General features: G+C 43.6%; 1 protein-coding gene across 6 annotated transcripts in view; it reads right to left on the reverse strand.

Moving 5' to 3' along the window:
- The window catches only part of DPP6 (dipeptidyl peptidase like 6), a 1,780,442-nt gene that overhangs the window by 175,005 nt on the left and 1,577,583 nt on the right, over positions 1-27,854 (reverse strand). For all 6 annotated transcript variants that reach the window (XM_068235887.1, XM_068235889.1, XM_068235888.1 and 3 more), the window contains exon 8: positions 1,984-2,104. In XM_068235887.1, the coding sequence (XP_068091988.1) occupies positions 1,984-2,104 (121 nt within the window). The remainder of the gene's footprint in view (positions 1-1,983; positions 2,105-27,854) is intronic.

Consider the following 27,854-nt stretch of genomic DNA (forward strand, 5'->3'; position numbering starts at 1 on the left):
ATATATGAGGTATCTTACTTCTCTAGATGAAACAACCCAGAAAAACAATGGTTTATATCAGGTAAGATTTATTCAAGCACAATTAATAAAGAAAAATTGTACTTAAAAAAACTCTGAAGTCTCTCAAAATTCAGGTTTTTGTTGTAAAATCATCTTTAATATCATTGCCCTAACTGAAACGCCACATCCCAGCGGCTGCACAGTTAGGGCCTGTTTCTACTACACGCGGATTCTGGATGCAGACAAACTGACTCCAATGAATGTCTGTGGGCCTGTTTCCACTAAACTAAATTTTTCTGATGTAGATTTCCTATAGGCATTCAGTGGAGTCAGTTTTCTGCATCCAGAATCCGCGTGTAGTGGATATAGGCTCTAACTAAATCACCCCAAACTGCCAGGCAAAAATTCACGACTTTCTTGGTCGTGGATTTTGCTGCCCTAAGGAGGCAGAGCTTTGGGCTGTAGCTCTGCCTCCATGCACGTCAATCCGCATGTATCTCTGCCTCTCCCCCGCCCCTCTCAGTAAAAGAAGACTGAGAGGGGCGGGCGGAGGCAGCGATCCGTGCTGATAGACGCGTGTAGAGGCAGAGCTAAAGCCCAAAGCTCTGCCTCTTCAAGGAAGCGCTCCCTGCAATGTGCCCCGGGGAGTTTGGGGTGATTTAGTTAGAGTTCAGCCGCGTGGATGTAGCGTTTCAGTTAGGACAATTATATTAAAGATGATTTTACAAGAAAAACAGGTATTTAGGGCGACTTCAGTCTCTCTTTAAATAAACCTTACCTGATCTAAATCCTTGTTTTTCCTGGTTGTTTCATCTGGAGAAGTAAGATACCTCATGTATTTATTTACTGTATGTCTTTATAATGTACACTCTGAGAGATATTTATTTTTGGGCACTTCCATGCTTCTTTATTGCCCACTGCTCACTACACCTCCATTGGAGGTGTCCTTCTCACTAGTATGGTGCCATCCACAAAGGACCCCAGGAGAGCGACCACCCAGTTCCGGCAGGACCTGGAGTACCAAGGACAGTGTTTTCCCCAGCACCATTTGGCTCCTGGTCTCGTCTTTGTCACACATGTCACTGTGGTTCCCCCACAGTGACCATCCCCATTTCTACTCCAAATAAATTAGCTGCTAAAGAGTTAAACAGTGGATAGCATGCATCCTGCAGTAGTGGTGACAGGAATAACCAGTGTTTAATTAACACTGAGAAATATAAAACAGTAACACGCTACCTCGTTTGTAGCCACACTTTTATTTACATATCTGTATAGTGCAAAAAAGACATTTAGGAATGATACGATGGTTTCAAGAAACACACTCTCACACACTGAGGAAGTGAAATGCAGAAGACCCACTTCCTGCGCCCATGTACACCAATCAGAGATTTGAAACATAAATAAGAAAATCTTCAGGCTACAAAAAAACAAGCAGGGAGGTCCTTATTGTCTTCCCATTACATCTGCACATCCATGTAACTTTCACAAGCACATTTTTTATACAGGTTTGCTTTTAATTATAGTTATCCGTTATATGATGGAGGGGCTATTTTTACTCTGACTTTTTTTTTAAGCCCTAATTTCAAATTTAAACGTAGAAGCAAATTACAGTCTGATCTACGGGATATTGGAAGACGAAGTACAGCTCTTGTCAATTTCATGGCAAAATGGCCATTTGCAGGGCCTGATCCATCACTCGATCTATCACAGATACAAGGGCTGTTATGTCCCAGACACACATAGTGATGCATACCTTTTCTGGAAAGCGACTGCAGATGCAATTTTAACAACAAGACACAATAATCTGTCACCAAAATGCTATCAATGCCCTTTGCCACGTCTCATATGCGAACGATATTGGCATCTGAAGGACCGAAGGACTTTAATGTTGTTGTACGGAAGTCTAATGTATGGTTTTATTACAGGAAAATGTCAGCTATTATTCACAGCGCTCCATTTTTTTTCCGAAGCCATTCGTCCTACCTTCATAAAGCCAGTCGCTCAGCCCGTTAAAAATGACTCCTTCTTTCCCAGTGGAGACCAGGCGAATGGGGTTGCTGTCTGCGTTCATTTTATAGAAGATATTGTTTTCAAATATAAAAATCTGGAATAGAAGAAAGGGAAAGTTTGGAGGTCAGACGGGATCGGTAAGATTTACTTCCTTCTCCGATTCTTGAGATATTCAGAAATAAACTGAAAAGAGTTTCAAGGCATTAAAAGCAAAACTTTTAACAGGCTGTGAGGAATAAAATGCTAATAGGCTATATATGTATGAGGACAGATTTCATTATTCTGCAGTCTGCACTATATATTCATCTATCTCCCATAATATAGAGGAGGAAGAGGAAGATGTGGAAGAACATGATCAGTAGTTTTGCACTTTTGTTATTGCATCAATGCACAGATAGCAGAGCACTTCAGAAACCTGAAACGAAAATAAACTTATGAGATAATGAATTGTATGCGTAGTACAACTAGAAAAATAGAACACTGTAGCAAAGAAAAGTCTCTTGTTGTTATCCAATGCAGTAAGAGTTAAACACTTTATCTATGCAAATGAGCTTCTCTGAGCTCTTCGACTCACTGGGTTGAATACAGTCCTGTTTTCTGAAGCACTCAAACAGCAAAGAAACAATGAGAGAAAGCTTGAGAAAGGTTTTACTGCAGGAGACCGGCGTAAGGTCCTGCAGGCCTGTTTTGCAGGAGATCGCACGCGCTGATGCTCCACCCCGCCTTCAGTCACCCAGCGACGATTGCCACTAAGAGACTGTTAGGCGGTAAAACCGTCTAATTACCCCGTACAGCGCTGCTAACTAAGGCAGCGATGTACTGCAAACAGCGGTGTGACACGGCTGTCCCCTGCAGAGGCTCAGGGGTGATCGGCTGTCATAGACTGAAGCCTATGACAGATAATCACGGGGATTGGCTGGCGGGGGAACGGAGGGAGGGGGAATACAAAAATATAAAAAAATAGGGAAATGTAATAAAAAATAATAAGATAAATATTTACAATAAATAAACAAACAATCTTGGGGCAATCAGACCCCACCAACAGAAAGCTCTGTTGGTGGGAAGAAAAGGGGGGATCACTTGTGTGCTGACATGTGCGGCCCTGTAGCGAGGCCTTAAAGCTGCAGCGGCCTATTTCTTGAAAATGACCTGGTCTTTAGGGGGGTTAACATTGCGGTCCTCAAGTGGTTAAAAGACAGAGTGTGGTTTTAAAACTGCAACTATGACAGAATGATGCAATTTTATAAAAACAAGCAACAAAAAAAGCTATATAACTGAGAATAAAAATATGACACTCTTTCTTTGGTACTAATGTTTTATTCCTTATCCGTACTACACATACAATTCATTATATCATATTTTTTTTGTTTGCTTCAGGTTTCCTTTAAAGTGTAGACTTATTGGGCAGCTACAGAGCCATGGACCCCAGTGCAAATTTTTCACTGCTCCCTTAATGCCTCTCCCCCCACCCCAGCAGCACTGCAAATTTCACATGCAATTGCATGCGTCTGATTCTGCATTTTGCTAATTTTGGTGGGCTTTGTTCTGTGGTTTCTACCGCTGTGATTTTGCATTTTTGTGCACATTTTATGTGATTATTTGTTAGAATGTGATTTTTCTGTCCATACCAATGAAGTTATTTACATGATGTATTTAAATTAACTACTTAAAGAGGAACTGTTGCGAAAATCGTAAAATTTAAAACATGTACAAATAAGAAGTACGTTTCTCCCAGAGTAAAATGAGCCATAAATCACTTTTCTCCTGTGTTGCTGTTATTTACAGCAGGTCGTAGAAATCTGGCATTACCGTCAGGTTTCGGGCTAGTCCATCTTTTCATGGGGGATTCTCAGTATGGCCTTTATTCTTTATAAAGCCATTCCCTGAAAATTATTAATACAAAGATGCTGGCTAACCTCCCTGCTCGTTGTACACTATTTAGCAGTTGGACGGAGCACCTGCCATTCACTAAGTGCTTTTAAAAATAAAGAAAACCCAGAGAACCCCCCTATGAAAAGATGGGCTAGTCCAAAATCTGTCGGTATTGTCAGATTTCTACTACTTAGTGACAGCAACATTGGAGAAAAGTAATTTATGACTCATTTAACTCTAGGAAAAATGTACTTCCTATTTGTATGTTTTTTAAATGTTAAGATTTTCATGATCTCTTTAGGGACCACGCTAATTGAAATCTACACCCTGTTTTGATGCTGATCTGGCTGCCAGGGCGTAGATTTAAATTCATCGCCGCAGTGCGCATCCGCCTTTCTGTCGCTCCCGCCAATCTCTTTGCTGTCTCCCCACGGTTTCCCATAGCAGCTCACTCGTCTGTCAGTCTCTATGACAGCAGAGCCCGGTGAGTCGGTCAGGAGCCTATTTTATTGGCTCCTGGCCGTGCCTATTAATGTAAGCAGCTCCCATAGGCTTACATTGATAAACATGGTCAGGAGCCAATGAAAGCGGCTCCTGACTGGCTCACATGACTCTGCCGTCATACAGATGTCGGTTGCAGTGGGTATGTGCGGCGATTTGTCGGTATTCAGTCGTTATTGTCTTTATTGTACCATTGTCGTTATTGTACCGGCGGTCTCTGGTCCTTAAGGGAGAAGAGACCACTGGTACATAAGTGGTTAACTTCAAAATCAGATATGATTTTAGATTTCCTGCATTTCCAATGACTTAGATTAGGTTTTCATGGTGGCTCCTGCTAGCCCCCTGTGGTGATGCGCTGCTTTTTTCTGCTGTGTCCCTCTAAAAGCTGTCTGACTGAGCCCTGTCTCGTGCTACTGCGCATGCACAAGCCTGGCCTCAATCCCCGTTCCATAGCTGGGAGTGTTCTGTGCAGGGCTGGTTTTCTGGTAAGGCCACAAAGGCTCGGGCCTTGAGCGGCTGCAGCCCAAGGGGGCACCTGGACATGAATGGGGTTGCTACATATGAAAGAAGAGGCTGAAAATGGGGTGCAACACATGGAAAGGGGAAACTAATGCCCAATGAAGCTGTTTGGGAAAGAGGTGGTGCTGTACATGGATAATACACATAGGACAGGGCGCTGCACATGGAATGGGAGGGGCTGCTGTACAAGGGGAGCCCCAACATACTTGGCCTAACAGCACAAGAAGTATAAATACGGCCTTGGTTCTGTGCATGCACGGTTCCAAGTTTTACATACTGCGCATGCACAGAACATTCCCAAAGGATCCCGATTGAGGCCAGTGCTGTGATAGAGCTCAGTGGGCAAGCTTTCAGAGAGGCACAGCAGCGGAACACACTGCACAAACTGCACAGTGAGGGACCTAAAGGATTACAGGGACTGGAAGAAGGTAAGATATACTGAACACCTTTGGGCAGGGGCAGACTGACAACTCATGGGGCCTCCGGGCAGTAGGAGATTATGGGGTCCCCATACCAGTGTTACCCACCTTTCATGTTATATTTTTATAGACTAAGATTTAATAATTTACTGACAACAGATATTTTATACTGTTAAAAACCCCTGCGCCGCATGTGGCGCGCTGAAAAATGGGTGTGGTCATGCAACAGAATATGGGCGTGGTCATGGGTGGGGCAAAATATACATGACCTTAGCAGTGGTGTAAAAGGTCTGCCGGGGAAGTTTGAACTCTGCCGTAGTGTAGCCCCCAAAATACATGTAATCTGACAGCATTTCACCAAAAATCCATGCAATTTGGCAGAGGTTCCTCCAAAATACAGATAATATGGCAGTCGTTCCCCCAAAATAGACGTAATTTGGCAGCAGCGGTTCCCCCAAATACACATAATTTGGCAGTGGCTCCCCAAAATATGCGTAATCTGGCAGCGGCTCACCAAAAATACATGTAATCTGGCAGCAGTGGTTCCCCCAAAATACACATAATCTGGAAGCAGCAGTTCCCCATTATACACAATCTGGCAGCTGTTTCCCAAAATACACTTAAAGTGGATCCAAATTAAAAATACAAGATTTCAGAAATAAAAGCTATTTTCTAAATTATAATAATAAATAGCTGCCTTTTTTCAGCTGCATGATGACAAATATAAAATATTTTACATTTATTGGAGGAACCCCTCCCTTACTTTCATATTGCCGGGACAGAATCCGGCAGACTAGTGGTGTAGGAGGTGTCCAGCAAAGGAGGAGTTGCTAATGGCTGCCACCTGTATAACCCTAGTTATGAAAAGAGACGGGTGAAAAACATGCACTGAAATGCTCATAGGCTTGAAGGAGTGTTTATTTATCTTTGTATGTGTCAGAGTGGTGCACCTAAATGTTTTGAATTAAAAAAAAGTTTGGTTTGGGTCCACTTTAATCTGGCAGCAGCAGTTCCCACAAAAATAGTTAATCTGGCAGCAGTTCCCCCAAAATAGGTGCCCCCAGTATAGGTAACCAGGACAAAAGGTATCCCCAGTGGAAGTAACCAGGTCTGTAGGTTTTCCCAGTGCAGGTATCCATGTCTATAGGTGTCCCCAGTATAAGTAGCCAGGTTTATAGGTGTCCCCAGAATAGGTAGCCAGGACTATAGGTGTCCCCAGAATAGGTAGCCAGGTCTATGGGTGTCCCCAGTATAGGTAGCCAGGTTTACATGTGTCTCCAGAATAGGTAGCCAGGCCTATAAGTGTCCCCAGTACAGATACCCAGGTCTATAGGTGTCTCCTGTATAGACAGCCAGGTCTATAGGTGTCCCCAGTATATGTAGCCAGGTGTATAGGTGTTCCCAGTATAGCCAGGTCTATAGGTGCCCCCAGTATATGTAGCCAGGTGGATAGGTGTCCCCAATATATGTAGCCAGGTCTATAGGTGTCCCCAGTATATGTAGCCAGCTGTATAGGTGTTTCCAGTATATGTAGCCAGGTCTATAGGTGTCCCCAGTATAGCCAGGTCTATAGGTGTTCCCAGTATATGCAGCCAGGTTTGTAGGCGTCCCCAGGAGGGGAGACAGCCAGTGAAAGGGAGCTGTGGGCAGAGCGATGGGGAAGGGGGGATGTCTCCCCCCCCCTTCCCTCATCTTGGCGCCCCCCTTCCTGGCTCTCCCCTCCGGAATATTTAAGTGTCGGCGCAGCGACTGACAGCGGGCGGGGACTTACCGCTGTTCTTCCAGCCGCTGGATGGAGCTCTGATCTGTGCGCCGCTAGTCTGGTCTTGAGTAGACCAGACTAGCGGCACACAGATCAAAGCACCCTCCGGTGGCTGTAACAGCGGTAAGTCCCCGCCCGCTGTCAGCCGCTGTGCGACACTTAAATATTTCAGAGGGGAGAGCCCATCCCTCCCATTCACTGGCTGCCTCCCCTCCTGATCAAGGTTCTTCATCCCCCCCCCCCCCCCCCCCGTGCCCGAATGGTCAGTCCACTCCTGCCTTTGGGTCACTTAAAATGGGATAAAACTCTGACATAACATTCAATAAAAATGTGTTTTCCTTCTTTTATTATACTTATAATACAGGTATCATATTTTCTTCTGTGCATAAGTAATATTGTCTGTCTACAAATTACAAATTCCTAAAGTACAGTTTATCTGCACTGAAAGCTGCCATTGCATTTTACTGCATAGCTGCTGTATTTATATACATATTAAAATCTATCTAGTGATCACTTCTTAGCTCTTTCTGCTTCTCATCTCAGAACAGCTCAGTTTCGACAGTTTGCTAATGTTTACTAAATGTATCTGACAATGGAATGTAAACAAAAGATAATGTTATTGCCTCTTTAGGATGTGGCCAGAAGCTGCCCACAGAAGCAAGGAGCTTTCCTCTGAAGAAAAAAGTGTTGTGTTTAACTGTATAAATGCTGTTCTGCTACAAATTTTTTTTTTTGTGGTAGTAGATTTTACGCTGTAAATAATCTTTTAGAGAAAAGAGGAAATGCTGAGTTTCATACCACTTCCCTTTAAAATGTTACAGTTAATGTCAAATGTTACAGTTTTTACTCCTTTAAGTCCTTCCCTGAAATAGCGCTAGCCTTCAGTGCTAGATGTGAATAACATTCAAGAGAATCCATCAACACATACATTTGTCATAATCTGAATATGCGCTCTGAAACTGATCTAACAGGGAAGATTTACCCTCCTAGCAGAGATGTTTGCTCTGTCATTTTATTATATTGCCTTTCCACAGCTCAGTGCACTCAGCTCTGCATCAGGATGGAAACACGCCAAAGATCCTCTCTGCTTTATCGCCTGACTTCATGGGGTTGTTTCCATTCATGTTCATAAATGTCACATAATAAAGCCTTTAGTTTTCTTTTTAACAGACATTTCTGACAAGCTTCTTGTACGTGTGATCATTTTAGGAATTCATGTTATCATTAACAACCACAGGCAGTTGGTAAGACTCCTCCCAATCAGTAGTAACAATTCACAACAGGCAATATAAATATACAAAGTAATCAACTGTGTTTGACTGAAAAAATTACAAAACAAAGCTCCTACTTCACTAAAGGAGATAATTATTCTTCTATCTTAGGGTTTTGGAGATAAGACTTTAATTGTGGTAGCAAGCTTCTTTGTTCAAGTTATACTGATTCTAATTGTTTTTTTTACCAGTCACAACATTTCTGATAAAACTGGACGTTACATTATTATGCAAAATGACTGCTTCCATGCTAGCTGCTATGTCCAGGGGTGGAGTTTATGGAAGCAGGACATTTGGGCGCATGAGGCAAGTGGGCAAAAAGGGCGCCGCCATTCACTCCCATAATAAATATTGTTTGATGGGCTCCAAACAGGAAAAAAGGGCGCCGGAGACTATTAACTTTTTCAAACACCGCCTGGAGATTTTTAATGTTTTCTAACGGCGCTTGTGATGATTTAATTTTACAAAATGTGCCTATGACGAATAATGTTTACAAAAATACTAAACATATTTATTGTATTTACCGGTAACTAAAACATTGTTTGAAATTTTATCCCTTACAGTTTGTAAAACATTATTATTCACAAAAGAAAGCGATCAGTACGTAACGTAAATTGTAATTTTTTTTTACAGTCACTATTTGTAAAACATTATTCTCCACACAATAAAGCGATCACTAAGGGGGGTTTTAGGGTGAGGCACTACCAGGGGAGATTTAGGGTTAGGCACTACCAGGGGGTCTTAGGGTTAGGCACCACCAGGAGGGTCTTAGGGTTAGGCACCACCAGGGGGGTCTTAGGGTTAGGCACCACCAGGGGGTCTTAGGGTTAGGCACCACCAGGGGAGATTTAGGGTTAGGCACCACCAGCATGGCCGGATTTCTGGCAAGGCCACATAGGCCACAACCTAGGGCACCAGATAAACAAGGGGCGGCCTGCAGACAGTGGGCATTATTTGCAAGTGTCCAAACAAATGAAAGTGATCAGGATAACTGCACTATTAGTACCAGTTGGCACCTGCCTGTGCTGTGCTACAGGCAGCTGCAGTCCATTAACCAAACGTTTGTGAACACTGTGTGACTAGCAAAAAGCCAGACCTTGTCCAATGACATAGCAGCAGCTCCAGGCAGTTACACACTTGGTGTGCGGGATGAAAGGACCAGGGGCAGCACCAGCAAATAGTACAGAATACAGAAGGCAGCCTCTCACAGTACCCGTTTCTTAATTATTGATTGGCCAGCGCTTTTTACCCTGGAGACAGCAGTGGGTACAGGACTCACTTTTACGTGTTGCTGACCCCACCCAATGTCCAATTGTGAGCCACTTTTGACTATGTGTGTGTGGTGGACGGCTCCTACCACGCCCATCACCTGTAGATCGCTTGATTGACCCGTTCCCCCATGTGACATGATTGATTCACTTCACGTTGCCATGGAGACCTCGGCACTAGCTCCAATAGTGGACACCATCGGCTCAAAATTTTTTGGATGGGTGTGTGTGGAGAGAGGTGGTAGGATACGGTTTCGGTTGGGGCGGCTGGTAATAGTCGGCCTTGGGCGGTAAGAAGTACAAATCCGGCCCTGACCACCAGGGGGGTCTTAGGGTTAGGCACCACCAGGGGGGTCTTAGGGTTAGGCACCACCAGGGGGGTCTAGGGGGTTAGGGATAGGTACAGAGAGGTTCTGTGTGAGAGTAGGGTTAGGTTTAGTTATAGTAAAATGTTAGTAATATTTACTAATGTTTTACAACAGTTATTACGAACACACTTATACTTTTTTTTTCATCGTTATAAAAAATATTTTCAGATTTTATTATATGAAGAAACAATAAATGAAGGTTATTCACAATAATATACAATTATAACGATTAAACATATATTATAGTTTTTTTTAACAAACGTAATTATAAGTTTCACTTTTAAAACAGGGAAGATTATTGTTTTCACAATTTGTGATTTCATACACATTATTAAATGTGTTTTTTAATTTGTAAAACATCATTTGTAACTGAAACACAACACAATATTTTTATAAATGCTATTATCGTTTACACCCCGCGCCCTCTTTTCCCCGACGCCCTTTTTGCATGTATGCGGAGTTTATATTCACACATATTACATTATTTTGGGCCAAAGGCAGGTAAGTTAACTGTATAGCTAATTAATAGCTGGGGGACAGGCTTTGAATTCCGGCTTTAAATTATAATTTATGTCACACTATAGTTCTGCTTTAACGTTGATAAAAAACGTTTAAATACTTATCAATGACTATGTATTACTATGATTACACATTATTTTTAGCATTTGCTTATGTAAAATTATTGCTATGTATTTATATTGTTTTCCAAAACATTTTTAAATGTGACAGGATGGTGTAGAATTGCAGCACTTTAGCTTCCCCATGCTTCACATTGCAATTTCCCATCTGAATAAACTCAGTGAAACGTTTATTTATTTAAGAAATATTTTGGTTAACCACCTCAGCCTATGGGTGTTTTGACCTCCAGGACGAAAGCAATTTTCCCTGTCAGTGCTCCTCCCATTCATTTGCCAATAACTTATCACTACTGATTATACGTAAATTATTTATATCTTGCCTTTTTCACCACAAATTAGGCTTTTTGGTGGTGATATTACATTTCAGTAATTACTTTATTTTCTATGCATTTTATAGGGATATATATACAAAAAAATATTCCATCCCCTATAGTTTTAAAATAAGCCATGCTACTATAATTAAAACCTACCCATTTCATTTGCCCATTAGTCCCAGCTATCACAACATTTAAATCATGTTCCTAGTACAATGTATGGCAAAAACATATTATTTGGAAATAATGGTGTCTTTTTTCGGGAATAGAAGGGATTAACTTTATTAATTTTGAATTAAAATTTAGCCTGACTGTATTTTTACCTTTTCCCCACTAGATGGCATTAAAAGCACTATCCTGGATTAGCAGGTAGTGTTATTTTTTTTTTTGGTGGTGGTGGTGGTGGTGGTGGGGGGTCACTTTACTGTCACTATTATGAGTGGACATGGCCCCTGATTGGCATCATGTCCATTTATTCCAGGCACTGCGATTGGATCGAGTAACATTAGTTCCCCATCTCTAATTGTTGCCGTGTAAAAACGAGCGTGCGCACACACCCACTGCGGAAACACTGGATGTGTATACGCATCCAGATAGACCAGTCTGGAAGACTATAGTCATCCAGATAGGATTAAGTGGTTAATATCTTTGTGGTTAATAACTTTGAAGACACGCTTTTTTAAAATAGTTCGTAGTTCTGTACACACTGCTGATGATGAACGATAATCTGCCAAAGTAACATGTCGTGTAGGTCATTCAAAATGCCCGAGCACCAACATAGATTATTCATTTATTGCCCCCTCAAAGTGGACCTGAACCTAGAACTTCCTCTCTGTTCTAAAATATAAGCAACAGCATAATAACCTTTAGGGCTCGTTTCCACTATCGCGAATCTGCATGCGTCCAACGCATGCAGATTCGCACATGTAATGCAAGTGGATGGGCCTGTTTCCACTGTAGCGTTGTTGAGGTGCGTTTTTTTCAGCGGTAAAAAAACGCACAAAAGAGCCAATGAATTCGCCTGCGAGTGGAATGCATGCGAATCGCCGCTAATGTATTTAATAGGAAATTCGCATGCGGCTATGGTATGCGAATTTTCATGCGAATTCGCATGCGAATTCGCATAGGTACCAATGTAATTCAAACAGGCAGTGACATGGTTAATTTCGCATATACCCTCACCTATGCGAATTCGCATGCGAATTCGCGGCAAAAAACGCGCAAAAATTCGCATCCGCATGCTAATTCATGGAATTTCAACAGCGGTGGAATCCAGGCGATTCTGCACCGCAATAGTGGAAACGAGCCCTCAGAGAAAAATATTTATTTGTTACAGCTTAAAGAAATCCTGCAATAAAACTGCAGTCTGTCTATTTTCTGCTTTCATAGAAGCAGACATAGGGTTAACATCCTGTGTTTACAAATTAGCTGCTCTGCCAAAGCTGCTGAGATTCCTGTGTTGACACTCATGAGAGAAAGAGGCGTAACAATAGACCCTGCAAGGGATTCAGCCGCAGGGGGGCCCAGAAGCCACAAGTGACCCTGTCCCGAGTGAGTGAAAACTTAGGGCAAGGAGAGAGAAAAACTTTTTGTTCTCTACACAGTTGTTCTAATGACTGCATCTGCTCTGCCACTGACAAGGAATCTTACAGAGTTTTGCAAACAAAGATTTGTAGACAGTCCCTATTCAGTGTGCAGCAGGCTCTTCTGTACAGCACCCAACCCCCAGCCTCTCCACCCCTCCCCAAGTGCTGTGTGCTGTAGTGATGCTGGAGGAGTCTGCAGAGCCAGTTCTGCACCATCAAAGGTGGACAGAGTGAATGTAATAATCTGAGGCTGGGAGCACACTTGTCTGTCAGTTTTCTGTATGTGTTTTCTGCACACCATGTGTATCTGTATGTGTGGAAACATGCGCGTTTTATCACAGAAGCTAATTCTATTGATAGAGAAAATGCCTGCAGTGCTTGACTGCTGTCTGTTTTTATCTGCATAGGGAAAACGCAGTGAAGTGTGCACTAGCCAATTGAATAACATTGGTTCTCAATTTACCTGTGCAGAAAGTGCTGGGGGAGGGGGGGGGGTGGAGGGTGGGTTTGCTGGTCTTTGGTGGGAGGGGGCCCCATCCAAAGTTTCACAGGGGGGCCCAGTGATTTCTAGTTACATCTCTGCTAAGAGATCAAATTATAGTTGTGATTAATCACAGATGAGGGGGAATTAGACAGGCGAAAACTCTCTAAATACATACAGAGTGGATTTATTTATATTTCCTTTTCCTGTGCAAGAGTTCAGGTCCACTTTAAGCCATTGTTTGTGCTTTAAATTTTCAAACGATATCTGAACGATTTTACCTTTCTTTTTCTCCCCATGTACAAGCCTTATGTCTATAGACAGTTGAACAAATACTTTGTCGTAATAATGAGAGAGAATAAGAATAAGAAAGGGTTAGGGCTCAAACCCACTAAAGCGATTTTCTGAGCGTTTTGGGAGCGATTCAAACCGCTAGCGATTTCCCTAAACGCTCAGCTAATGTTAATGGATGGGCCAAATTCCACTGGAGCGATTGCGATTACCAAATCGCAAAATGCAGGACTTGCAGCATTTTTCACGTTTAGCGTCAGCGGTTAGCATTAGCGTTTCTACAATGTAAAGTATATAAATGCTGACATAATCGCTCATCAAAACCTGAAATTACTGCACACTGTAAACAAATTAAAATGAATTGAAAGGACCAATCAGAATTAAAAACACTAATCGCTAATCGCTACACAATTGCTGGCAAAACGCTTACACTTTTTAAAATACCCAAATCGTCAGAAAACGCTCATGAAATCACTTACAAAACGCTCATACAAATTGCTAGCGATTGCGATTAGCGATAGCAATTTGTAGTGGGTTCCAGGCCTTATTGCATGTTTCTCCACGGACAGGAGATGTAATATGTGCAGCCAGATAGTTTATACAAAATGACATCATCGCGGTGAAAGACCTCTGGGAGGTAACTTCACTGGTCCCTTTATATCAGCCAATGTCTTTCACATTTTTCCTAACAGCCTTTACGTTATTAGTTTGCTAACCTCTCTAGAGAGCTGTCGGCCATTCCTAATGTCCCCTGACAGGTACAGTGTGCTTAATCAGGTCTCCAGTCTTGGCCTTATGGCATATCCCGCAGGCATACTAAAAAGGGGCTTAGCTTTATATTAAATAAAATCTTCAAATCAGACCATCCTGGTGACAGCAGCCTGATAAACAGGAAGGAGAACATGCTCCAGAAATGTACATCAACTTAATGGCTAGTATAGTGGCGTGTATTACCTGCAATGCTCCATACCGCTGCATCAGAAATGTGTGAAGAATACAATCACATCTATACTGTATAGCAAATGTGCTGAGTCTATATGTTTTTATATGAAAAGTGTTTTTACACAGGTCATAGAGACGTAGGGGCTTATACTGGTATATGTAAGTTTTGTTAATAAACAAACTCAAAATTTGCATAGCACAATTTTGTGCATATTTACAAGCAAGGGTGTAACTACAAATCAAGAGGTCACTCTATGTTCTCAACCCCTCCCCATGATGACTCCCATGGCCATAGGCCAAGGGTCATAAAACAAGTGTAGCTGTTAGAATTAAAGTATTATATGATTGAATTCGTAGGCCTCAGTTACTTGAACTGAGTTTAGGTAAAAGACTTGATTTGCAGAGTCTCCCTTAAGGCTACTTACACACTAGGACGTTGTGTTTTAGGGGACGTTATGGTCGCATAACTCCCTAACGCAACGCATGGTGGTGTGGGAGAGGACGTTAGAGTGAGCCGCGTTAGGCGGCTCTATCCGCATAAGGTCTCGCAGAGTGGCGCTGATTGGCCGGCGGGACCACGTGATGCGGAGCGCAACACTCGGCATCACGTGGTCCCGCCGGCCAATCAGCGGCCGCCAGTGCAGTGCATATTAAGTAGCCATGTGCGTGGCTACTGTAGCGGCATCTCCCCGCCTCCTCTCCGTCCCCCACTGAGCATGTGCAAACAGTCTAACGCGGCTAAAGCCGCATAGAACGCACAGCATGCTGCACTTTCACTACAACATGCAGCGGTACATGTAACGCAACGTGGGCACTGTGAACAGCCCACTTGTGTTACATTGCTGTGCGTTGGGGGAGCGTTACAGGCTGCACTAACGTGCACCTGTAACATCCCACTGTGAAAGCAGCCTTAAGCAGCATTTCTAGAAACACTGGAACATGGTTTTGTGTCTTACACAAAACCAGCCAAGGCTGTATCAGAGATATCCAGTACATAGGCGACGAACAACATAAATATGAGCCATTGTTATGAAAACATTCTCACTAGAACATTACACAAATGGCCTCTTACAGTTCTTAGAACTTTAGAGAACTAGGTGATAGTTCGGGCATGCGCAGTAAAGACAGTGCCTGTCATTATATCACGAGGTTGTATCAGCCAGTAGCAAGCGATGTGTTATGTCACATTTAACTCTTTAGTGATCGGTACTAAAGCAGGTGACGGGCTCCAGAGAGGCACTTCTGACTTCTGACTATTGCTTCTTCTGATGGCTGGCTGATGACTTCACACCCTTTAATCTTTTTGTAATGTATTGCCATCTTATCTAACTGTATGCTGTATATAGGCCTATGGACCACGTAGTCTAGATGGAAAGTAGTATAGATGGAACATAAGGGAAAACCTGGTTGCCATACAAATGGAACCAAAAGCTGTAACGCAAGAGGACTTACTACAGAACAATTGCTTCGCTGTGTAGGGAAGAGCATCTGTATATCTGTTTACTGAATAAACTCCTTGAAACTGAGGAGACGCCTAAGAAGTTCTATCTCCTATGCTGCTTGCTGTGATGAGAAGTTATCACACTTCCTGTGATATGGTGCCGAATGAAGGTGTAGTGTTGTTGCCCATAGCAACCAACGTATAGATTCTTACAGTAGCCACCATGACTCTCAAACTTATAATACTTGTGTGACCACACATGCTCTGGATTAAGAGCCTCAGTACCACACAGAGGTAAGATAAAAGGTTAGCACCTCATGACCTGGGCTCCCCTGAGGCTGCGAGGGGTTATTCTCCTATAGTTATGTTCACACTCTTTCATGTGTGCTGCTACTTGGAGGTTCCTGCGTACAAGCTTGGACCTTTGGTGCACAGTAGTGTGCACCAGTGCTTATTTCTCTGCCATGTCATGTGTCACTAAGCCTAGCCAGCCCTGTAGAGACCTTAACGGAGTGTCTTCTGCTCCTGTAATAGATTTAGCGTCTTAAAACACCCCTGCTCTTCTGCTTTTATCCTGACCTTGGCCTGTGACTTCGACTACACCTGCTATCTGCCAGCCCTGACTTGGGCCTGTGACCTGGACTACATCTGCTCTCTGCCAGCCCTGAATTCAGTGTGTGACCTTGACTATGCTTACTAACCACCAGCCTTGACCTGTGGCCTCAATTACACCTGCTATCTGTGAGCGCTTATTTTATAGTGTATTCTGGATATCTCTATACTGCAGTGTCACCTGTTCTTCCTGTCAATGATAGTGCAGTCCCAGTGACTGTGACCTGGTAGTCCCCAGTATGAAGAAATCTATTGCGTATTTGTGAAGAGCTCTGGTGAAGACCAGGTGGCCTTCTAGATCAACTAGGCCATCTAGTCAACAGTTGTCTTGAAAGACACAAGAGATAATAGATTCTGGCTAGCTAGTTACATGGATTAGTGAAATAATGTTATTTATTGTGTGCATAAAATATGGCAAAAATAAAATCAAGCAATCAAATGTTTGGTTTAGGTATGCTTTAAAGGAAACCTAAACTGAGAAGGGTATGAATTTGTCCTTTTAAAATAATACCAGTTGCCTGGCAGTCTCTAATACTTTTAGCCACAGCCCCTCAACAAGCATGCAGATCAGGTTCTCTGACTGAAGTCAGACCGGATTAGCTGCATGCTTGTTTCAGGTATGTGATTCGGCCTCAACTGAACCCAAACAGATCAGCAGGACAGCCAGGCAACCGATATTGTTTAAATGGAAACATCCATATTCCTCTCAGTTAAGGTTCCCTTTAAGTATTTCCTCTATTTTGAAGCACTTAATAAATGCTTTTATATGAGGTACATTATTGCAATCATATGCATCTGAAATCTGGCAATTCTATAGCTGTGTGATGCGAAAGCTATATTTTTTTAATTCTAATGCATAATTTTTATTAGCAAAGAAATAAAACATATTAAATGGGGGACTCATTAAAGCTCATTGCCAGAATTTTAGAAATCCTTAGCACTGCTTGCCTCCTCACTGCACCTTAACACTCCAGACACAGAAGCCGGGATAGATTAAATTGTAATTTCATGTTGTTAAAAATGATTATTCTTTTTCATATGGCAGCCTGCCGTGCTCGTCTTAAAGTGCCAAACAGCCCTGGTGAAAATACAGAATGGGCTGCAGTATCAGTGTTAGTGCTACGTGCCCCAGACTGGTAGCATATCCTTCCATGGAACTCAAAAATCCCATTATGGGATCTCTAATGCATGTCCAGTAGCGATGAACAAACATTTTACACAATCATAAATTTGAATCCTAATTCACAATTACAATGTAAAATTGTGTTGCAAATTTTTGGGAAATGCAATATTTCAGCGCGCATCCTTTTATAAGTCCTCAAATACGCAAGTCCATTAACCTCCCTGGCGGTTTATTTATTTTGCCAGGGAGGCTGCAATGGGGTTTTTTTTAAATTAAAAAAAAAATATTTCATGCAGCCAACTGAAAGTTGGCTGCATGAAAGCCCACTAGAGGGCGCTCCGGAAGCGTACTTTCAATCGCCTCCGGCAATCGAAAGTAACAAGATAGGCCGCAATGAGCGGCCTATCTTGTTTCGCTTTCCTCGTCGCCATGGCGATGAGCGGAGTGACGTCATGGACGTCAGTCGACGTCCTGACGTCAGAGCCGCCCGATCCAGCCCCTAGCGCCGGCCGGAACTGTTTGTTCCGGCTGCGCTGGGCTCGGGCGGCTGGGGGGACCCTCTCTCGCCGCTGCACGCGGCGGATCGCCGCGGAGCGGCGGCGATCGGGCAGCACACGCGGCTGGCAAAGTGCCGGCTGCGTGTGCTGCTTTTTTCAGAATGAAAATCGGCCCAGCAGGGCCTGAGCGGCGACCTCCGGCGGCATACCCCGAGCTCAGCTCGGGATTACCGCCAAGGAGGTTAAAATGTTCAGCCTTGTGTATCTTGTTATCATCAAGTGTCAGTTCACGTCCACCACAAGATACACCGTTATAAAGGACACACTCACCAGACGTCTCTGACCACTGCTAGACTGGCCAGAGAAAGCATAAGTCCAGGAGGACTGAGGGGGAACATTCTCAACAGGACCCTGAAGCACCGAGGCTCCTGGACTTATGCTTACTCTGACCAGTCTAGCAGTGGTCAGAGACGTCTGGTGAGTGTGTCCTTTATAACGGTGTATCTTGTGGTGGACGTGAACTGACACTTGATGATAGCAAGATACACAAGGCTGAACATTTTAATGGACTTGCGTATTTGAGGACTTATAAAAGGATGTGCGTTGAAATATTGCATTGAAATATTAATTGGTTGTGGCCTAAACCTGATTGAAGCGCACTCTGGAAACGTATGTAGTTTTAATTTAATGATCTGCTGAAGCGCTTTGATATTGATTGATAAATTTTTGGGAAAAGTTGTAATTAATTTTTTATGTAAACTTAAAGGGAACCTAAACTGAGAAGGATAGGGATTTTTCCTTTTAAATAATACCAGTCGCCTGACTCTCCTGCTGATCCTGTGTCTCTAATACTTTTAGCCACAGCCCCTCAACAAGCATGCAGATCAGGTGCTCTGACTGAAGTCAGACTGGATTCGCTGTATGCTTGTTCAGGGGCTGTGGCTGAAAGTATTAGACACTCAGGATTAGCAGGAGAGTCAGGCAACTGGTATTATTTAAAAGGAAAAATCCCTATCCATTCTATTCCTTATGTTCTCCTGGGCCCCTCTGTGCTGTTTCTGCCACTCCCTGCTGCAATCCTGGCTTGTAATTGCCAGTTTTATGCAGTGTTTACAAACAAATGACATGGCTTCTAACCAGAGTATGATACGCTGAGAACAGCTTACTGTGTGACTCATGCAGAGCTTGGAGAGGGTGTGTAAAGCTTCTGCCAATGACAAGCAGTGCTGCACATTCCACACATTCCAGCCTCAGCCCGACAGAGCCGACAGATTAAAGGAGATAAGATTTATTACAGAGACAGTGCAACTACTAAAGGCTGCAGTAAGACAGACCACATTAGAACAGGCATAGGAACTTATAGGATAGAAGAAATAAGGCTCAAAATTTTGTTACAGAGTCTCTTTAAAGAAAAAAAAATCCTTTGCATTATAAAATACATTTTCTCAAGAACTACAGGTTCTTTTTTCTTTTTTGCTAAAATTGGCACAAAATGACGTGAAATTTTGTGCAGGGGCGTAGCAATAGGGGGTGCAGCGGTAGCGACCGAAAACGGGCCCTTGGGCCAGAGGGGCCCCGAATGGCCCTCCCTCAACTACAGTATTAGCTCTATATTGGTCCTGTGCTCATAATAATCATTTATATATATACTTTGAATAGTGGTAATCATTAACAAACTATTCCCCATCCCCTTCTTGCACCTCTGACATTGTAGTTGCCATTGACAGCTTTTAGTGCGCCGTTTCAATTGTTATGTATAGAGTGCATGGGGGGCCCCATTGTAAAACTTGCATCGGGGCCCACAGCTCCTTAGCTACGCCACTGATTTTGTGTAATAATGCGAACTTGGATTACGTAAAATCAGTTGAATGTCCAAATCGCAATTGCGTTTGGCTATACCTGCAAAAAATTATGTGAAATAGCGAAATCGTACTTAGCACATTAGATCATCTCTAGATGGCAGACAGAAGGCAGCAAAGGATATGATTATTTTACACACTGGCGAGGAGTAATGTGTACTTCACAGCATAATTTGAGTCTGTCAGTGTAAACCCAGTTCACATGAAGTTGGAAGACATGAGTGAGGTGGAATGGTAAGTGCTGCCTCTTTTACTTGCTGCACAACTGGCCACCAGGTATATGGGGAGGGGAGACACTAATTATGTTCAGTGACAAACTAACTAATTATATTTGAGGACATACTGCCTATGTTTAAAGTGATTGTATGGTGTATATACTGTATATAAAGAGACTTTATCAAATCTGTGTCAGAAAGTGTTAACTTCACCTGTGTCACCGCCTCACGCCAATGTGCTGCATGCTGCCCTCCAAGCTGCCTGACACGTCCAGCTGTATTTTTGTACTTGTCGGCCTATCCCTGTGAGTCACCACTCCTAGTAGCAGCAGGCTCACAGAGTCCAATAAAGGGAGCAGGAATTCAGAAGCAGCAACTTGGCTCAAGAACACAACAAAGAGCAGAAATCTGTAATTTGAGCTAAGAACCAAATCACTAGGAGCATCAAGAACTCAGGGAACTGGGCTGCCAGCCAATAGTCATGGAATAGTCTGCTAACTAAACAAATGAACCAGCAGGAAATACTGGATTTATTATGGAAACAATGTATAATACTGACAATCAAAAAGAAAAAAAAATTACAAAGCAAATTTCCACGGACCCAGGGAGAAAATGAAATGTAAGCCATCTAACCTTCTAGCTGTTGGGCAATTAACCAGCTGTCAGTCAGTTCATTGATGACTAGAATGTATTTTCTTGAGTCAGTGGAAATGTGCACGTTAGCACACTAGCTTACTCATTACTCATCATCCTATGCATCAGAGATGGATGGAGATAGGAACAGAGGCGGGGTCAGGCATAAGGGTCAGTTCACACTTGGCCCTCTGCCAGACCGTTTTCTGGATTGGACAGTAACAGATAGATCTATGCTTTCCTATGGGTCTGTTCACATAGTTTATTTTAACAGGATACATCCTTATCCATTGCAATATTTCAGTAGACACAAGTACTATAGACAGCGGATGCATTGCCATATATCCAATATATATTACAGCACTGCTGCACATTTAGTCAATTGTTCACTGGTGTAGTGTTAGTGACCCGGGCCAAGCAAAAAATGATTGCCCCCCCTCCCCCCTCTGCATCATGGCTGGATCCCACCATCATGGATGAACTGAGACCACTGCAGCGGCAAACTGTTCCAGTCCCCATCATCCCCACCACCACCTCTTGAGTAGAGTAAGCGCTGAGAGCACCGTTATATTTACCTGGTCCATGCCGCATCTACTCTCCTCTTCCTTCAGGCATTTTCACTCTCTATGCTGCCACCCTGAGGCTCCTAATGACATGACATGCATCGAGAGGCAAAGGATAGTGTCAGTATAGAGTGCACTGGAAAGGGGGACCCGATACAGAATGGTCAAGGCAAATGTAACAGAGCTCCCTGCTCAAGAGGAGGAGGTCGCAGGAGGAAGAGGGGGCCCCTATACCACTCATGGACACAGGCATTGCAGGGCTATTTGTAAGCCACTACCACCATTGTATACAGCGACATATCTACAATTAGCAGGGGACCACTCCAGCAAAACTTTGATGGGCCTCCCAATGTTCATCCCTTTCCCTTATACAGTATCTCCTTGGTGCCCTGGAGCCCATCACACGAGGCTCATAAAGCAAGTGTAGCCTTCATGATATTCACAACCATAACAAGTGTAGCCACAAAAACACCTGATCTGAAGTATAGTCCCCTGTATCGGAGGAAAGGAAGGTTAGTAGTAGGGGGCCCAACACAGCTCTGGGCCCCCCTCCGTTAGTAAGTGCTCCGTTAGCCCCTGATTGTATGAACTAATTCTAAATCTATCTGGAACAAATGTGTGTGTGGGGGAGAGCAGAGTTTGCAAAGCAGAGGGATGGGGGTGGTATACAGAGAAGAGCAGAATACTGTTTCCAGTTACACATATGCAATGATATGCAGACTACATGGAATCAGGATTTACCATAAGGCACTGTAGGCACGTGCCTACAGGCTCCGAGATGTTGGAAAGGCAGCTCACTCTGCTCCTTGAGTGCTTTCCTCCCGCCTTCCCTATGCGGAGCCCTGATGAGAGTGTAAATGAGAGGTTACTCACCTGGCTCTCTGCATTCCACTGATGAGATCTCCCTTCAGTCAGGGGCAACTTAACCTCCCTAGCGGTATGGACAGAAATGTCCGTTCAAAAAAACATGCTGTGAACAGTATTAACATGCATACACATCAATACTCTCCTGCACTGTATACTAGACCCTTGCTTGACACATTTTGGTAAGTTACAGGAAAAAAAAAGTTTTAAAAATAAATGTTATCACTGTTTGCACAGAAATCCTGGGGAAATTGAATGCTGGGGAGGTTAATAGTGGCTACCTAATGCTGAGGGGCTACCTCTGGCTATCTAATGCTAAGGCACCTGTAGCTACCTATGGCGGACAAAGGAAGTAAGGGAGAAGGGACAGCTGGACCAGCCAACACAGCTGTGCGGTTCTTCGGCAAAGTCTAGAGTGCCCCGACATCTGTGCCTATAGGCTACTGTGATTTAAATCCGGGCCTGCACGGAATTTATGCAGAATAAACTGCACATGCTTGTTTGTGTATCAGAGAATGAAGAGAGCTTCAACCCAATCCCCACACATTTTTCAGTTGATAATCTATGAAGAAATGCAGATGCTATTTTTCTTTGGCTTTATCCCTTTGACTTCTTTTTGAGGACTCCATCCTGAATGGCAGAAGTGTGGATTACAGAGAGACAGATGGCTTGTGTACAGTGTTTGTTGAGTAATTGTAGAGGCAGAGATTTTATTAATTCATCGATGGAGTTCCATCTTCAGCCTATACCGGTGCGGCTAATGATTTACCTCTTGTTATTGCGAAGATCCAGCCGCTTGCGGGAGCTTTAATTTGTTTCAGGCAAAGTACATTTACAAGCAAGCATTTTATGCTGACCCGCTAACAATCCATTGAAAGGTTAGAGCCGGAGGGAAGCTGCCTTTTACAGCATTAGGCCTGTCAGATATTTTTTATGAGACTGTCTTGTCCAAGACCTAAAGAGAATAAAATTCACTGTTTCCTATTCTTGGGATGCTCGCTTGTCAGAAGCGGCACGTCACCTGGATCGCACATGATGATCAGCCTGTGACAAATCACAGCAGTAAGAAACGCTACATGAAATATTTTGCAAAGGTCTCCCCTATGTGCATTTAGCCTGATCACCTGTTACAACCTGGACAGAGGACCAGGAGATGACCATAGTTTGCAGCCAATACTTCGATTGCGACTAAAAAGTTAATGCAATACTGTTTACTCTATTTACACTCTAATTACAACGTGCATGCAAGTAAACCACAATATAACGATAAAACAGTGTGCACACAGTCCCCCAGTGAACCATCTATCTTACTAACTAAATATGTGCACAGAAACAGGATTGTCGCTTCCTATACTGGAGGTGCCCTCTATAGCCACCTATATGGAGGACTCCCTTGATACCTATACTGAGGGCACCCAGTTTTGTCACATAATACTCTGGCTTCCTATACTAGTGGGCAGTGGGGGCTCTCTTGCTACCTGATACTGAGGGCTCCTCTGACTATCTTTACTGGAGGGATCATATTTGTGTATGTATATGTACGTCATCGGTTAGCTGAGCGCTGGGTGAGCCAAATGATAGCTAATCCTGCGTCCACACAAATTCCTGGCGGCATTAGCCCTCCTGGCGGTTTGCAAAAAAATCGCCAGGGGGCAGCAAATCTTTTTTTTTAAATTTTTTTTTTTTTTTTCATGTAGCGAGACAAAGTCTCGCTACATGATAGCCGCTGCTCAGCGGCATCCCCCCAGCCCCTCCGATCGCCGCCGGCGATCGGAGATCCGGAGATCCCGTTCAAAGAACGGGATCTCCCGGAGGGCTTCCCCCGTCGCCATGGCGACGGGGCGGGATGACGTCACCGACGTCATCGACGTCGTGACGTCAAAGGGGATTCCGATCCACCCCATAGAGCTGCCTGGCACTGATTGGCCAGGCAGCGCACGGGGTCTGGGGGGGGGGGCGGCTGCGGCGCGACGGATAGCGGCGGATCGGCGGGTAGCGGCGGCGATCGGGCACTGCACGCAGCTAGCAAAGTGCTAGCTGCGTGCAGCAAAAAAAAAATTATGCAAATCGGCCCAGCGGGGCCTGAGCGGTGCCTTCCGGCGGCATAGCCCGAACTTAGTTCGGGCTTACCGCCAGGAAGGTTAAATACGGTTACCCTTCTGAGCTGTAGCAACTCTGAGAGAGAAGTAATTCTGAGGTCCTGTGATTGCCGGAACCCTGAATTACCCTTGCTCATCCCACACAATACAACATTACTACTATAGAGGCGCCTAGTTGAGCGACGTGGGATGAAACCCCCTGCTTTGTCACATCTGGCTACCTCTGGCTATCAACTATTTGGGGCAATCTAACAATGGGGGGCACCTCTGGCTGCCACAGCAGACCATCAAAAAGATCCTTCTTATCTCTCTCCCCCATCCTTCCACAGCATCCTTAAAAGCATCAGTCTCTTCCTTTCAAACCCTCAATAAGCCCCTCTCTCTGCCCACCCTTCCCTCTTGCTTCCTCATTGTTTCCCCCTCCAGCCCCTCAGCATCTACCTTTGTTCTTCCTCACTTCACAGCATCCTCAAACCAGCCCTCACTATTTCCCCCAGACCCTCAATAAAGGTGTGGACACATGCACTGAAACTGTTGCCCTTAGTGATCGAGCAATAATTGTTAGGGAGCCAGTCTGGAACATGAGTGCCATACAAATTATGCCAGTTGTGTATTAGCACATCCCGTGTTTTCAAAGCAATAGTGGTGTGCCAAACATAAGTTCCACTCAGGGCTTTGTGATGTAATCTTGCATCAAAGGAAGTCAAGCAAAAAGGTTTCCACTAAAAAAGATAGAGGGAGTTGAAGTGTCCACTTCAAGTTCCATCTTATGTCTTGTTACAGAGACTTCTGAATCAAATGTATTATGATGCTTCATCACACTGGCTCTGCGTTACTGTCCACTGCTGTTTACCTCATGAAATGGTCTAGCTAGCATGGCACACCTGGACTAGTATTTCTCTGGCCATCTGATGGCCAAGGGTTGCCTGATTTAGAGAGATTGGCAGTCATGCCTAGCTCTACACCTGCCAATGAGCGCCTTCATGAAATTATGCAGAAAACATGCCTGCCTGATACTTAATGTGATGTACAAAATGCAATCGCTTCCCACAGCAGAAAATTAAAATTGCCATCAGCCTCAGGCTATCGTCCACATAATCTGTTATTATAATATGCACTTCAGACCACTCGGAATTTACATTTTCATTAGCAGAAACAGCGAGAGGCTCACCTTAATGGCTCTAATGCATAGCGTAATCTTCGTACCGCTAGTGTGTGGCAATAAACAGCCGGAACATCTGCCCAAGTTCCCTGGAATATCCATAGCCTCTAGGAGGAATCCATGTCCTCTTTTTCAAGGTCACGAGTGTACTGCTGAGTCTAAAAGGTCTGCTGGAGCTTATGTAGCACATCCTACTTGCTACTGCAGAACCAACACTTGTACTTAATGGATATACTTTCAAAAAATGGGACAATGCCTGAATCTTGAAGGCACATATATATATTTACCATATTAGGTTTCCGGTATTATTTATGCCTTAGCACTGACATCTTACTTGATGAAATTTCTGCATTTCCGATTGGAACTCGGAAATCAGAAAACGGAAATCGGATTTCTGTGGAAATACCACATTACCGCAACTCTGTACTTTTAGCCAATCACAGAACGCAAAAGCAGTGGACCAATTAGAGAATGCAGAGTCAACTCGGATGTATTTGGCCAATCATGGAATGCACCCAAATGACCCAAAAATCCCTACTTGTGACATCTTCTTAGTTAAGTATCTGTTATTTGACTCGAAGTTCGATTCCTGTGGGAGGGTATTTTAAGCATTGTGAGGAGACATTTGTCACACCTGATGAAGCAGATACCTGAAACATGTAGTGTGATTGTCTATACCCTGGAATATTTAGCTTCATAGCACAGCCCTTTGTATGTGGTCTCCTTTTTCTTTGTTTCTGTGTTTGATGCTGGTCAGTTGTAGGACAGCTATGAGGCTACGTTTCTACTAGTCCTACGAGACGTGCGGCGGCACTTCCTGTTCTGTGAGTACACAGCCAAAACCCGGACGCCGTGCCATGCCTGGCTATGGGATTCGCTGCCACTTGTGAAAACTTGCTGCAATGTCAGCAGAATTGCTATGGCAAGCGATTTGGACAGCTGTAGCATTATCCACTGCGCGATTTCCCTGCAGAGAAACACTGCGGATTCATTCCGATTTCCGCACTAGTGAAAACGGCCCTAAGACATTGCTGCTTAGAAAAATGACTTCTGCAGACAACAGGTTAAATAGGGGAAATAATACAGTAATAAATAATCTTTCTTAACCTTCATTACTACAGAATGGTTATTATTTATTGCCAGAAAACAAGTAGAGCAAAAAACAACCTAATCATAGTCAAATCTATGGGAAGTCATGCATATCAACAAACACAGAAAGGTTGCCCATAAACAAACACGCATGAACAATGGAAACAACTTACAAGCAAAATTATTTATTGTGGACATGTCCATCAAAAAAATAAGAGCATTAAAAACCAGAAAAGCTCCTCATATACCGTATGTACCATTGTGATTGCGACTAGTGTTCTGTAGTGGGGGCCCAGCTTGAAGAAAGTTTGTGTTAGATGATAAATCTAAGGTTCGTAATATGAGATCTGAGGAAGCTGTGTGGAGGGATCCTGCATCTGCATCAGGAGGGGTTTTTTTGTGTCAGTGAGATCCTTTGTCGGTAGGGTTTGTATGAGGTCCTGTGCTAGTTGGGATTATGGGGGAGATCCTGTGCCATGAAGATGTGTATGAGAGCAGGCTCTAGTCAGAGGCGTAACTAGGGGTGAGCAGCTCCTGCAACTGCAGGGAGGCTCAAAGGTTTGGGGCGGTCCCAACTACTAACCTTCCCCTTCTCTGATACTCCAATTTAGATGTTTTTATGGCTACACATGGCATGGGTGTGAAGATCCTGATGGCCATGCTTGTTTTATGAGCCTTGTAAGATGGGCCCTCAGGCTGTGAAGGTCACCAAGAAGATGAAAAGAAGGTTTGTGACCATTAAGGGGCCTCATAAAAGTTTTGCTGAGGGCCCCATGATCTGTAGTTATGCCCTTGGCTCTAGTAGTGCAGGGCCCATGTAGCCCAGATGATCAGTGCTGAAAGACTCATACACATTTTTTTTATGTGAAAGATGACAGCCACATCTCAAGCCTAAACTCATATTTGTGTTTGGAGTTAAGCTTTAACATCTAATGTAAACATGTATCTCCCGGATAACGAGCCCAGACCTGTTTTACTCTTTACCCCTCACCTTATTGTTATTCATTTCGAGACATTAACATCAAAAAAGCCCCTTTGTAACAGCTTCATCCTCCTGGCTTGATCAATAGACTCGAGATGTACCGCGATTGATTATTTTAAGTGCTGCAGGATTTTTATTTATAAGCCTCTATGTGTCGTGCGGACGCATTTCTCAATTTAGGTAGAAGAGATTGATGCGGTTGTAGTCACCTACAGGTGTCTGTCTGGCATGAGTAGAGGGTTTCCATCAAAGTAAGTGCACCGAGAAACACAGCAGGAGGAAGGTCGTTTAGGAGATTTGGTTGGTTTGCTGCAGAGCCGTATTCACAAGATAGGGGAGAGAGCCTGGTGGTCAGAGAGTTGCTGCTGTTTATTCACATTTATATGGGCAATGCATGCTTATTTCTTGTTATCGTGTTTTGCCATATTATTACTTTCAGGTCCTTCAGCTGATTTACAACTGTAAGGATATGC

The sequence above is a fragment of the Hyperolius riggenbachi genome, chromosome 5 (assembly GCF_040937935.1).
Source record: "Hyperolius riggenbachi isolate aHypRig1 chromosome 5, aHypRig1.pri, whole genome shotgun sequence".
NCBI lineage: Eukaryota > Metazoa > Chordata > Amphibia > Anura > Hyperoliidae > Hyperolius > Hyperolius riggenbachi.